At 39.5% G+C, this 13,172-nt stretch overlaps 2 protein-coding genes across 2 annotated transcripts; both read left to right on the top strand.

Moving 5' to 3' along the window:
- Positions 1 to 145: 145 nt before the first annotated feature.
- On the top strand, positions 146 to 1,976 carry LOC129720066 (uncharacterized protein K02A2.6-like). The gene is made up of 2 exons (XM_055671476.1): positions 146 to 936; positions 980 to 1,976. The coding sequence occupies exons 1-2, from the start codon at positions 146 to 148 to the stop codon at positions 1,974 to 1,976; spliced, it is 1,788 nt and encodes a 595-aa protein (XP_055527451.1).
- A 5-nt stretch (positions 1,977 to 1,981) lies between these two features.
- LOC129720067 (uncharacterized protein K02A2.6-like) lies at positions 1,982 to 7,285 on the top strand. Its single transcript, XM_055671477.1, has 4 exons — positions 1,982 to 2,236; positions 2,365 to 3,343; positions 6,833 to 7,120; positions 7,170 to 7,285. The coding sequence occupies exons 1-4, from the start codon at positions 1,982 to 1,984 to the stop codon at positions 7,283 to 7,285; spliced, it is 1,638 nt and encodes a 545-aa protein (XP_055527452.1).
- The last annotated feature ends 5,887 nt before the right edge of the window (positions 7,286 to 13,172 follow it).

Here is a 13,172-nt window from a genome sequence, read left to right on the forward strand (position 1 = left end):
TTTAATGAGATGCGAACTACATAAGAGCAAACCAAATAAAGGATATTTTGTTACAGTAAATGTAGTGTTTATTTAACTGAAAACACAACATATTGGCGACGAGAAGTGCCACTGAAGAATTCTGATTAATAATACCGGTACAAGAATGGCAGAAGGTGGTGGAAACGACGATTTTTCCGGGTTCGCAGAAGCTCTCACACAAGAGTTGCTGAAGCAAATGGCGGATCAAAATTCACGGCTGTTACTTCTTCTCTTTTTTCGCTTTTTAATGCAGCAGGCGGCACCGGCAACAAACAAACGAAGTGTTGAACAGATTGTCGAATCACTGTCGTCGACAATCGAGGAATCTTCCTATGATCCAGCAGCTGGTATGACATTTGACCGGTGGTTCAATAAATACGAGGAACTCTTCAGTGCGGATGGTAGAGAGCTAGATGACGCAGCAAAAATACGCCTATTATTGCGCAGTTTAATCGTCCATGTTCATGAGAAATTTACTAATTATCTCCTACCAAAACACCCACGGGATTTTACCTTCGAAGAGGTAGTCCAGAAACTGAAAGTGATATTCGGTCAGAAGAAATCTCTTTTCAGTGAGCGCTACGAAAGTTTCCGTCTGGTTAAAAGCGATGCTGATGATTTCGTCACCTTCGCTGGAATCGTGAATCGTCAATGTGAAGATTTTGACCTAGCTAACCTCTCAAACGATCAGTTCAAAGCATTGATTTTTGTCTGCGGTATGCAATCTCCGAAGGAGGCGGAAATAAGAATGCGTCTTCTATCCAAACTAGAGTCGGAAGCTGGAAGGGATAGCAACCTCAAAGTGCTAATCACGGAATGTCAGCGGCTGTCTAATCTCAAGCACGACACGGCGCTAGAGGAAAAACACTCTGCTTCGAATGTCCAAGCGATCCAAGGGACACAAAGAAGGATACTGTAACTGTTTCAACAGAACTGCCAAAACGCCTGATGAAAACAGACAGTCACAGCCGTCCCAGCCACCGCATTCGAACCAAAGTAAGCAAAACAAAAAGCGAAATAAGAAAGCAGACAAACAGAAACAGAACCAATCAAACAGCATCCATTCGGTCAACCAAGTGCGCAATGAGCGGAAGTATGTGACAACTCGGATCAACGGTCACACAGTGAATCTTCAACTCGACAGTGGCTCGGATATTACTATCATTTGTGAGCATGCTTGGAAGAGGTGTGGATCCCCTGTTTTTTCGCAAACTAAAAACAAAGCACACACAGCGTCTGGTGAACAGTTATCGCTTCTGGGAGAGTTTACCTGTTCAATGCAAATCAGCGGTGAGCAACGTAATGGAACCTGCTACGTCACGTCAGTGGATGGACTAAATCTACTTGGGTTAGATTTCATAAACGCATTTAACCTCTGGGCGAAACCGTTAACCAACATTTGCAATCAGGTGAATCGTTCCGGCTCAAAAAATGACGTAAACTGGTACCTTACACGTTTTCCGAAGGTTTTTAGTGAATCTTTGGGTCATTGCACGAAGGCAAAAATCAAGCTTTATTTGAAGGCCAATGCGCGACCGGTGTTCAGGCCAAAACGACCGGTACCATTTCACGCTGTTTCCAAAGTCGATGAAGAGCTCGCTCGACTTCAGCGGCTACACATTATAACGCCAGTGGACTACTCCGACTGGGCAGCACCAATTGTTTCGGTCAGGAAGCCGGAAGGCAAAATTCGAGTATGCGCGGATTATTCCACGGGGCGGAATGCAGTGCTCGAACCGCATCACTATCCGCTACCGTCACCCGATGAGATTTTTTCGAAATTGTCAGGAAATAAAATTTTCAGCATTATCGATTTGTCTGACGCCTATCTTCAGGTTGAGGTAGACGATGACTCAAAGGAAATGTTGACGATAAATTCACATCGTGGTCTTTTTAAATTTAACCGCTTGGCCCCGGGAGTGAAATCGGCTCCGGGTGCTTTCAACAACTTATGAGCAAAATGATCGCCGGTCTAGAAGGTGTAGATTGCTTTCTAGATGATTTTATTATCTACAGCGTTGACAGAAAGCAGCACGATTGTATTCTGGAGAAGTTGTTTCGTCGTATTCAAAAGTACGGGTTTCATTTACGACTAGAAAAATGTAATTTCTACAAATCTGAAATTCGATACTTGGGCTTCGTCATCAACGCCGACGGCATCAAACCTGACCCAGACAAAGTGGCCTCAATCGTCAGAATGCCACGACCGACTGATGTCAGTGAACTCAGATCATTTCTAGGAGCTGCTAATTTTTATGGGAAGTTCGTCCGAGAATCCATCGAATCAGGCAGCCACTCGACAATCTTTTGAAAAAAGACACGAAGTTTTTGTGGAATGCACAGTGCCAGGAAGCTTTCGATACTATTAAGAAAGTGTTGCAGTCGGACTTATTACTTACGCACTACAACCCGTCACTAGAGTTGATAGTTGCAGGAGACGCTTCGAAAACTGGCATAGGTGCAGTAATCATGCACCGTTTTTCCAACGGTCAGTTGAAAGCAATTGCGCATGCTTACAAGCACCGAACAGAACTACAGCCAGAAAGAAAAAGAGGCGTTAGCTCTTGTCTTCGCGGTAACGAAGTTTCGTCGCATGTTACTGGGTCACAGTTTACATTGCAGACGGACCATCAGCCATTGTTGAAGGTATTTGGATCGAAAAAGGGAATCCCACTACATACAGCCAATCGCCTGCAGCGGTGGGCTCTATCGCTGCTGGGTTTCGATTTCAACGTCGAATATGTTCCAACCGATAACTTTGGGTATGCAGATGTGCTCTCTTGGCTAATTAGCAATCACATGAAACCTGAGGAAGAGTATGTCGTCGCAACCGTCAGTCTGGAAGAAGAGATTCATGCAGGTCTTGAAGAGTGTTTCACATCCTTGCCAGTAAACTTCAAAATGGTCTGCGCAGCTACCAAAAGAGATGCAGTTCTCCAACAGGTGGTGCAGTTAATAGAAAATGGCTGGCCTCGCAAGATAAACGATCCGAAATTAACAGTTTTCCATGCTCGCCGTGAATCTTTGTCAGTTGTGAACGGATGTATCATGATGGAAGAACGTGTAGTTGTACCGAAGTTCTACAGCCAACAAATTTTAAAACAGCTTCATCGCGGTCATCAGGGCATAGAAAAAATGAAAGCCATCGCTCGCAGTGTGGTGTATTGGCCAAACATAGACAACGACATTCAGGATCTTGTTCGCCGGTGTGACATCTGTGCCAGTGCAGCCAAGTCGCCACCACATTTTCAACCTCAACCGTGGCCACGTGCAGATGGGCCATGGAAAAGAATCCACTTGGATCATGCGGGTCCGCTAGACGGTATGTACTACTTGGTTATAGTAGACTCGTATTCGAAGTGGCCTGAGATATTTCAAACACGATCGACAACATCAGCCATAACAATCAGATTTCTTCAAGAAACTTTTGCCAGATTTGGGATTCCAGAAACCAGACTTCCTGACATCTCGCTCGTACAAAAAAGAGACAATGCGCTTTGCGCTACAAGTCTCTTTTCTCATTCAGTCGTTTTGTGCTGTGCGTCACATGCGAGCGAGAGAACTTGCAATACGTACGAGCCATGTCTCGTCGCATGGAATTTCTTTTGCGACGTACACGAAGATATCTCGTCTCTCAACGTAACGAGCGCGGTGCATGGGCGTTGCGCACACGAGACAGCTTGCGCGCAAGTTCTCGTGAGCTCGTCTCACGAGCTAGTTTCACATATTGCTTTGCGCTGATGGCGCAAGGAAGAAATTGATTTTGCCCAGACTCCAGAGGGATGAAGGCAGGAGATTTTATGTGATTTATTATTTACGGTGTTGTAGGAGCTTGCGTCAGAGCACCGTTTGAATAATGAATGGTGTGTAAACTAATTCATTTGTTTATCAATTCATATGTTGATTAATCCGACTTTTGTTAACAATAATGAAGAACGTTTTGTTTCCATATTTATTTATTATTATTTTCTTTGCGAACGGTATAAAAATGCATGGTATTTTTAACTGAAACAAATATATTGAATGCAGAGTGTTATGTTGGTTATCATGGAGATGCTGTGAGCTTCTGTCGTCGTTTGAGATGTCATTGACTATTATATAATAGAAACCATTCCAAAGAAAATCATATTCAGTTTTGTACTTATAAGATTAGATGTGATTTTTAATTCGAGTACAAGCCTTTCGGGAGTTAAAAATAACAGAACCACTAAACGAATATAATCAATTTTATATTTTTCAATAGAAGTTGGGGGTAAAGGTGTTGGATAGAATCTTCAAATAAGGTGTAGATATTGCAAATCAGATATATGATTCTAAAGCCACATTAACTCTAGTGCGACTATATATACTCGTATTTATAGTAATCTTTTTTTGCTGTTAGGGGAATATTACCTTAGGCTACGATGTGAACTTTTGTAATAATCTTAGTAACATTGTTTTATGAAATTTTCCAACTAATGCACCTCCAGAAGTGTCTGAGGGCTCATACTGTATCGAAGACACAAATCTTTGAGTAACTGTGGGAGACGCGTTGCTCGAATCATGTCGCTGATACATGATGCTTTCGATACCGGAGACGAAAATGCAATTCAATGCTACGGTGTTATATTATCTAGTAAATATATGTTTTATAATGTGCAACATGGAATTTATGAATGAATTTCAACCATTTCAACGTTCGATTCGTCAAATGCGGGATGTTAATCCTAGAAAGATAGTCTGCGTCAATTTGAGTCCTGAGTGTTATCATGCCAAATGTCCAACCATCATCGAATATCTACCATTTTTTATTTGGCTGAATCTCAGCACACGTACCTGACTTAACAAACTGAATATTTTTCGCGGGCGGGCAATTTTTTCAGACTCAAGAGAATTTTTTCAAAAGAACATAAGTATTTTGGTATATGTTTGATTCAAAGCATTGTAGCTCAGAATCCTTCAGTTGTACAAAATAAACTGTCTGAGAATGAATTGCAGGGAACTAATAATGCTTAAAAAAAATACGCCGCAAAAAAACCTTTTTTGGTCAAAATAAGTTATAAACAAACATCTTATCTTAATTGACAAACAAAAATTAAGAGGTAATTTTTTTCTCATTTTCTTTTCGAAGAATTTCGAAATGGTGAAATGAAATGTAAATTTTTTTATTGAAGGTAAAGTTTTATAAAAAAAATCAAATTAAACATTTTGCAAACCATTCATGCTCTCATGATTTTGGGTGGAGGCGGGCATCGCACTTTTTGGACTAAAATTTCTATCTAAATAACTTATTTTGAGAAAAAAAGAACTGAGAAATCCGATTTTGTAACCCTTTTCCGTTCACATGATTTAAAAATACTTTCGGGTTAATTTAAGCGAAATACTTTGTAGACCAATTAAAGTGAGTGTAAAATATTGCATTTTGAAGAAAAAAGTTAAATTTGAAATGGTGCTTCAAAGCATCTTTAAGCACAGCAGGGACTTTTTAATTCATGACTCAAAATTTTATCCCCAATATTTAACTATTTGAAGTATTTATTAAAAATGATTTAAAAACGGAAGAAAACCAGATGTAATTTTCCAAGAAAAAAATAATGTTTATGATTTTAAGAGGTTTTAGTAAACATTTTCAATCAAAATGTTCGACTAGATTTTGTTGTCAAAGCATTTGTTTATAAGGTTTAACAGAATGAACAAAATCTTAGAACATCTTAGAATCTTTGAAACATTACAGAAAAAGTTATGGACAAAAAACTAATTTTGAGGGGTGTTTTCCTTTCATTCAGTACTCGGTTGGATACAACTAGAAACAGTTGAACTCTTATGAGTAATACATTTCTTTTGACAAACTTTCAAATGCATACTGTCTGGTTTGCTACCATCTGCAACCTCCGCAGAAATATGGACTCAAAATATGGTTATTTTCAGCAAAAAAAACTAGAAATATCTTTACAACAAATAAAAATAGCAAACCAATATATTCTACAAAAATGCAAGCTTTAGCAGAATGAACAAAATCTTAGAACATTTTAAATTGTTTCGACGATTACAGAAAAAGTTATGACCGAAAAATTAATTTTGAGGAGTGTTCCTCGTAAAACTCTACTTTGTCATATCAGACGTACAGTTAGAAGATTACAGTGTACAGCAATTTTTTTTCTTATATATTTTCCTACAACTTTGCTGAAGAAAGCAATCTGGTACTTTGAAAATTAGAAAAAATAGTTTTTATATCTAACTTCTAGGGGGATTGATAAAACAACCGAAAATACCAAAAGAAAGGCCTTGTTATATGGAATAAACTTGCTGAAGACACTGGGTACATACAATCAATATTGCACAGTCGAATCTAAAACGATCACGGTTTTTCGATTTTAGACCACTGTGGGTTGCTTTGAAAAAAATTTACTATTTAACTTTATTTTTTGCTAATCAAGATCTAGAGTTCATTAACAATTCACTCTGGCCCAAAAAGTTTAAAAAAATACACAGTTTGCCAAGTCAAACACGAGTGCAAAGTTCCATTAAATCGAATAAAATTGACTTTCCCTAACAGAACAGAACAAAATAAGTATTACTTTGAGCCTGGTACACGAGAAAGTCTCATGAGCTCTGGCGCACGAGCTGTATCATGTATGTACAGTACAGGCGTCTCGCTCAATTCGTAGTGCGACGAAACATCGCTTGCGCATCGCAATCCGAACCGAAAGAGAAGCGAAAGACCAACCTGCAAATCGCATGTGACGTTGTCTCGTCTCGTCGCACATACATGGAAATTCTACGAGCGAGAGAAAGATTTCTCTCGTCGCTTGAGAAAAAAGCACGTGCACAGGAAGTCTGCCAGAAACCATTATCACCGACAACGGAACGCAATTTTGCAGCAGTGAGTTCAAAAAATGGTGTGATCAAAACGGCATTATCCACATTCGCACTGCGCCGTATCACCCGCAATCAAATGGGCAGGCAGAGAGGTTCGTGGACACGATGAAGCGGTTGCTACTCAAAATCGTAGAAGGAGAAGGAGTTCCATCAGTAGAAGCTCTTCAAACGTTCCTACAGGTATACCGTTCCACATCCAGTGCAACACTGGCTGGCAAGTCTACTGCGGAAGAAATGCTGGGTAGGTCTATGCGAACAACTCTCGATCTCCTGCGACCACCTGTGTTCAGAAGTACATCCGAAAAACATGTTTCTAAATATACCGCTGGATGCGCGGCATACGCGAAACTCTACTCCAACGCAGAGAAATGGAATTGGATACCAGGAACTGTTGTTGAAGCCATAGGTGGAGTAATTTACAACATTCTCCTCGATAACCAATCGGGTAGGAGAAAACTGATTCGTTCACACGTAAACTAACTTCGACCTAGATTCAATGAAACTGTTAAACCGTTATCAACGCCAACCCCATTGGAAATTTTGGTGGATGAGTTTCAACTTAAGCAACCAACAATACAGCAGACGATTGACCATCAAAGTGACAGTTCTGTTAGTGATGAGTTCTACGAAGCAGAAGCTGACTTAGCAGAGTGCAGCCAAACATTACAGCCAGCAGAAGTACATAATTCTAGACCAACCAGAACCCGTCATCTTCCAAAGCACCTGGAGGATTACATTGTTAGTCTTGAAGGGGGAGATACTACCACCCCTGTAGCTGTAGCAACCCTGTTCATTAATTCTTGGGAGATAGCAACACTGACACCAGTGCGTTGGACTCGAACACGAGTTAGTTTCCAATGAGATGCGAACTACATAAGAGCAAACCAAATAAAGGATATTTTGTTACAGTAAATGTAGTGTTTATTTAACTGAAAACACAACATATTGTAAGAGATTCTCCTGTCACACCAGGTTCCCCATCGATAGCCTCGCTTGGCAGGTTATTTTTGAAGGTTTTTCTGATAAATCGGTATGCCTTAGCACTATAGAAATGTAGCGTAGTCGCGAAATTCCTCATCGCCTCCGAATATACGGTGTTCTTCGAGCCACGTTGAAGCTCGTTTTTAAGCTCATCAGTATTTCTTAAATTCTATATTAACGGTAAATTAATGTTAATAATCTAATCAATCCAATGTTATCTTATTATTCATATGCTTACATCTAAAACCAATTGACCATTTGTAGAAAGAAGATTACGTTGCTTCAATTCATTAACTAATTGCTCAAAACTTTTTATCTTCTGTCTGAGCTGGAAATTTTTCATTTAGAGTCGATTACATCTCGTTCGGCTTTTCTTCAATTGCTTTTGCAATTTTGGAAGTGCTCGTATTGCATTATGCTGTGAAGTAATCTGAGCTTGATGTTCTGTGTGGCGTATGCTTTTAGAAATTGATAGAAAATAAAAATTTGAAAAAATCTATACAAAACAATACTCTATGTTTATTAGGAATTTTAAAACTATTGCAACTAATTCTAAAACTATTGCATTAAACTCATCATTTCCAAGAAGAAGAGAAATACTCATTAAACTTCGCATGGATAAAGTTCAAAGGTTTCAAAGTACATTAGTATACTAATTTAACACTATGATAACTTAATTATATTATGAACTTGAATAAAACTATTCTTAACTTTTAGTTAGCGTTATTTACTCTAATGAGATACGGAGGTTTTTGTGGCTAGAGTTCTAGTCATCCACCGTCCCTTGATTCCGTGGGGCGTTAAATTTATAAAGGAGAGCCAGAATTCCGTTCAGCATGTTGATTTCTTTCCGTTTAGACTTATCTGTAGGTGCATTGGAGGACACTGGATATAATTCTACGGCGTCAATAACCTCGGCGCCAGTGCTACTATTCTGCATCAAAGGAATCGAATCGGGGGAAAGGGGACTTCTGTCATGAGACTTCGTACGACCGCCAGAACTGGATAAATCAATGGGGCTTTGAATACGCAAAGGAGTTTCTCGCACGGAGTCCATATTCTGAAGTTGAACGAACGGAATCCGTTTGGTATTTATATCGCTGTCGTTTTTCACTTGGAAAATGCTAGGCACCGAATCAAGCTTCAACATGCGCTTACTGTTCACAAGCTGGTAATCCCATGGTGAAAAATGTAAGGCGCAGATTCGTGCATTTTCTCGCTTGATTTCTTCAAAACCTGGAGAAAAAGAAGAAATAACGTCGCACCACGTACGAAATTCATTTGCATCTCGTGGGAATCTGTTAAAAATATCAGATATTTGATAATGTATTTAAAAAACGCTATAGGTTTTATAATCATACCGGTGTGCCGAAACACCTCCATGTAGTACAGATCTATGTAAATCACTTAAACAATTTGAAATGAAGCAAAAAACAATATCGCACGCTAGCCTGGGGGGCTAATAGCGGTCTCGATCAACTAGATTAGTTGAGAGAATTCGTTATCGATATTGTTTTTGGCACATTTTGCATGTGTAGGATAAGTACAACGATACACCGTGCCCCAGTGCTAAGTCGAGAAAATTTCCCGCTCGAAAAGATCCTCGACCTGATCGGGAATCGAACCCGATATCACAACCGTGTGGGAGAGCTAGCCGACCGACATCGCTAACCACAGAACCACGGGGACCACCTTGAAATGAAGCAACGCATTTTTATTTAAAATGCGTTGAAATGAAGCAACGCATTTTAAACTTGTAATAATTTTTCTCAATGTTGACAAACACAACTTGCTTAGTAAACAGATGACGCCATGTTGCATTAAAATATTGGATACAGGATATTCATTGAATGTCATACCCCCGGAAAAATCAAGCCTTTCAAGTTTTGTTTACCGTACAAAAAATATTCAGAAGTGAGCCATATGTTTTCGTCGCTTTTTTATCCAACAAATTACGGTGATCACCTGAAGCTGATAAGATAACAGAGAACGTGGCTCAAAAAAGTTAAATTGAAAAGAATTGCCTTCTCATTGGATCCCTAGCATTGGAAGGAATGAATTAGCAGAATTTGTAAGACAGCAGTGTATAAAGCAGTCGCATTTTCAGTTAGCTCGCAACTTCAGACTGTACACCAGCCCGGACTGCAGCATATGGTAACCAGCCACTGTCAATCCTGCCGATCCGGATTCTCTAAAGGAACGCATGAAGATTATCGCCGACGCTGATCCGAACCACTACTTTCTACTACTGAGAATTGCATTTTGGCACTGATTTCAAATATTCCACCCCTTTGGCATCGTGCCGTGTTTCAAGGGCTAACATCTCAACATATGTGTAAACGAGATAGCATATCACCGCTTCTTTTCATACATCTTTATCTTACTGCTGACAGCGGGCACAAATTAATTTGAGCCCAGGACATGAGTTCATTGTCATTCACTGTTACTCGGTATAGGGATGTCAAAAGCTCGAAATATTCAGTGTGAATGATTGGAAGCCCCCGAACAGTACCCTACCAGTGTGGTTGGAGTAAACAAGCTCGCAATTCTTCCCCGGAACAAACGTGTGATATTAATGTGAACGGATAGAACTTTATAGAGCCCAATTTTTCGAAAACTTTTTAGACCGTAGTCTCCCTGGCCAAGGACGAATTTTTTAGGCAAGCGATGGTCGCTTTCGCTAGCTAAGAGCAGAGTTTTTACCCTCATCATCGGGCCGAGTGTTCTAACTAACGTTGACCGCAGGTTGAGACAGTGCTCGGTAGGACTAGTGATGGGAAACTTATCGATGCTTATCGATAATACACTGTTCGTTCGCTAACTGGGCTGAGGGCTTAGCCCAGTTAACGAATGTCGCTCGCTAAGTGGGCTGACATTTCAAATGTCGTCAAATATCGAGGGGGATTTCAATGTAATGGCGCTAGGTAAAACTCTCAGCGAAAATTGGAAAATGTTTTGAACAAATTCACTAAAAATCCTGATTGATGGAAAGAAAATGAGAAAAAATAAATTATTAGCCTTGCGTGTGCTTCATATGCACTAACCGTTGCCTGGAAACATATTCTTTTCATAAAACATTTATTTGACCTGGAAACGAATAGATAAATATCTAGTGTATCGCATGTGTGATGACAACCAAAATCCATTGAACTGAAAAAATCAATCTCAATTCACTATTCATGTGTATAGTCACTGTATTTTACTAGTCTGGCGGAGTGGGGAACCATGCAACTGGCAACCCATTTTTTCACATTAAAATCCTGACACCACTGGATATAATTCATGTTGCAAATGACTTCTTTGAAAGTAAACATTTGATGTGAAAATGAAGTGCAATTGGCGAAGGACAAAAAAACAAGTTTACTCCGGTTTCCAAAGAATGCGGAGATTAGAGGAAAATGGCTAAAATTTTGCGAGTTACCTGATAATTCATTTATTCGTTGAAAGAGAAAATTATAAAAAAAATCATTTTGTTTCGATTGAGCATTTCCCGTACAATAGTACAGCGTGAAAAGCGACAGGACAGCAAACCTATGGCAATATAATGTTATCAATAAACAATTAATTATAAAAAGAACACGTTATTGATGCGACGAAAGAAAATATTCCTTGTGATTTTCTCACATGTATAAATTTAACATTATTGTGATATCATTAATTAATCACAATAAGTATTCTCAAAAAAATAGCAATTGTCACAAAAAGTCCAATTATTGAGTCTAATTTATACTGTATCTTTTTACGGCACGATTACAATACTTCAAATGCGAAAATCGACGCACTATCGACTGGTTCCCGTTTTGACAGTTCACACTGGTTCCCGAAATCCAGTCCGCCAGACTAGTAAAGTATACAGTGACTATATTCATGTGCCCCTATCTCGTTTTGACAGCAATATGCCAAACGCTGATTTTTAACGTTCATCTGCTTTTTAACTGGGATATAGCCCAGTTAGCAAACGCCCAGTTAAAAAGCAGCCCAGTTAAACAGCACCCAGTTAGCAAACAGTTACTGTATACGTCATCATGGACGCTTGCCACATGCTAAAGCTTACACGCAACCATTTTGCCTCACAGGAATCGCTCCAAACTATTAAAGTTGTGGTAAAGTGGAAATATTTAAAAGAACTCTTCGAGATCCAGTGTGCCACTGGGAAAGCTATCGTGAAAAAGTTATCGTACGATCATATAAACTTTTCAAGTCAGAAGATGAAGGTTCTTTTAGCGGTGCAAGTTTTAAGCCAATCTATAGCGGACGCACTAGAGCTCATGCGCAATGATGATAGATTTGCAGGAGTAGGTCCAACGATTGAATTCATATCCCTAGTTAATGATCTCTTCGATTTGATCAACAGCAAGGATGCCTCCGAAAGCGGGTTTAAGAAACCATGGTGCAAGGGAAATTTCGATGAGTTCGAACTAGCGTCGTTTGACCAATGGAGAATCGGTATACAACTTCATTTACAAAACAGGATTTTTGGGAATGGTTGTCAACATCCAAAGCTTCTGCGAGTTATATCTGGAATATGTAGAAAAGAAGGGTCTCCTGGAATTCATACCTACCTACCGTTTTTCACAAGATCATGTAGAAACATATTTTGCTGCTATAAGAGCCATGGGTGAATCGAACAATAACCCAAATGTTGTTCAATTCAAAGCTGCGTTTAAAAAACTGCTTACTAATATCAGTGTTATAGGATCGTCGAAAATGAACTGTACTGTTCTTGACGACACTCACATTCTAGCGTTGCGAACGAGTAATTCAAACCTAGATTCGAAGATTCCGAAATTTAGTCTTGCCAGCAGTGTTCCAGACAAAGATTTGAATTGTGCCATCAAGGAAAAATTATTAGACCCTTCCTTACTGTATAATATTGTCGATGATACTATTGCTGTTGTATTAGAAACACCCTATGTCATTTAAATATTATTGTACCACCCCATACTCACAATATGGAAAATAAACAGAGATACTTGTCAACACCACAACGTGGTTATAGAACATGGAGTCATAAGTGGGCATTTTTAAATACAATACCTACAGAATTATCTTTATGCGCGGCCGGGACAAAGTTCGGCGGACAGTGGTTAAGTTATCGCGTGAAGAATCAGTGTAAATGTGCGGAATAATTGGAAAATTTTGCGACAAAATGGCGAACATTCCGGTTCCAGCTCCGCTGAAGTTGGAAGAAGATAGCGAAGCTATTAAAATATTCAGGCTACAGTGGAACTACTATACAGTAGCGACAGACCTTTCGAGTAAATCGGCCGCACAACAAATTGCTACGTTGATGGCAATAATTGGAGTAGAGG

Source organism: Wyeomyia smithii, chromosome 2, assembly GCF_029784165.1.
Source record: "Wyeomyia smithii strain HCP4-BCI-WySm-NY-G18 chromosome 2, ASM2978416v1, whole genome shotgun sequence".
NCBI lineage: Eukaryota > Metazoa > Arthropoda > Insecta > Diptera > Culicidae > Wyeomyia > Wyeomyia smithii.

Excerpts from the sequence above, each read along its gene's own strand:
- LOC129720067 (XM_055671477.1), top strand. The coding sequence starts at position 1,982 with ATGATCGCCGGTCTAGAAGGTGTAGATTGCTTTCTAGATGATTTTATT. Across the intron at positions 2,237-2,364 it reads GAATGCCACGACCGACTGAT|TGCCAGGAAGCTTTCGATAC; the intron begins GTCAGTGAACTC and ends TGGAATGCACAG. Across the intron at positions 7,121-7,169 it reads TACTGCGGAAGAAATGCTGG|AAGTACATCCGAAAAACATG; the intron begins GTAGGTCTATGC and ends ACCTGTGTTCAG.
- LOC129720066 (XM_055671476.1), top strand. The coding sequence starts at position 146 with ATGGCAGAAGGTGGTGGAAACGACGATTTTTCCGGGTTCGCAGAAGCT. Across the intron at positions 937-979 it reads GGGACACAAAGAAGGATACT|ACAGTCACAGCCGTCCCAGC; the intron begins GTAACTGTTTCA and ends TGATGAAAACAG.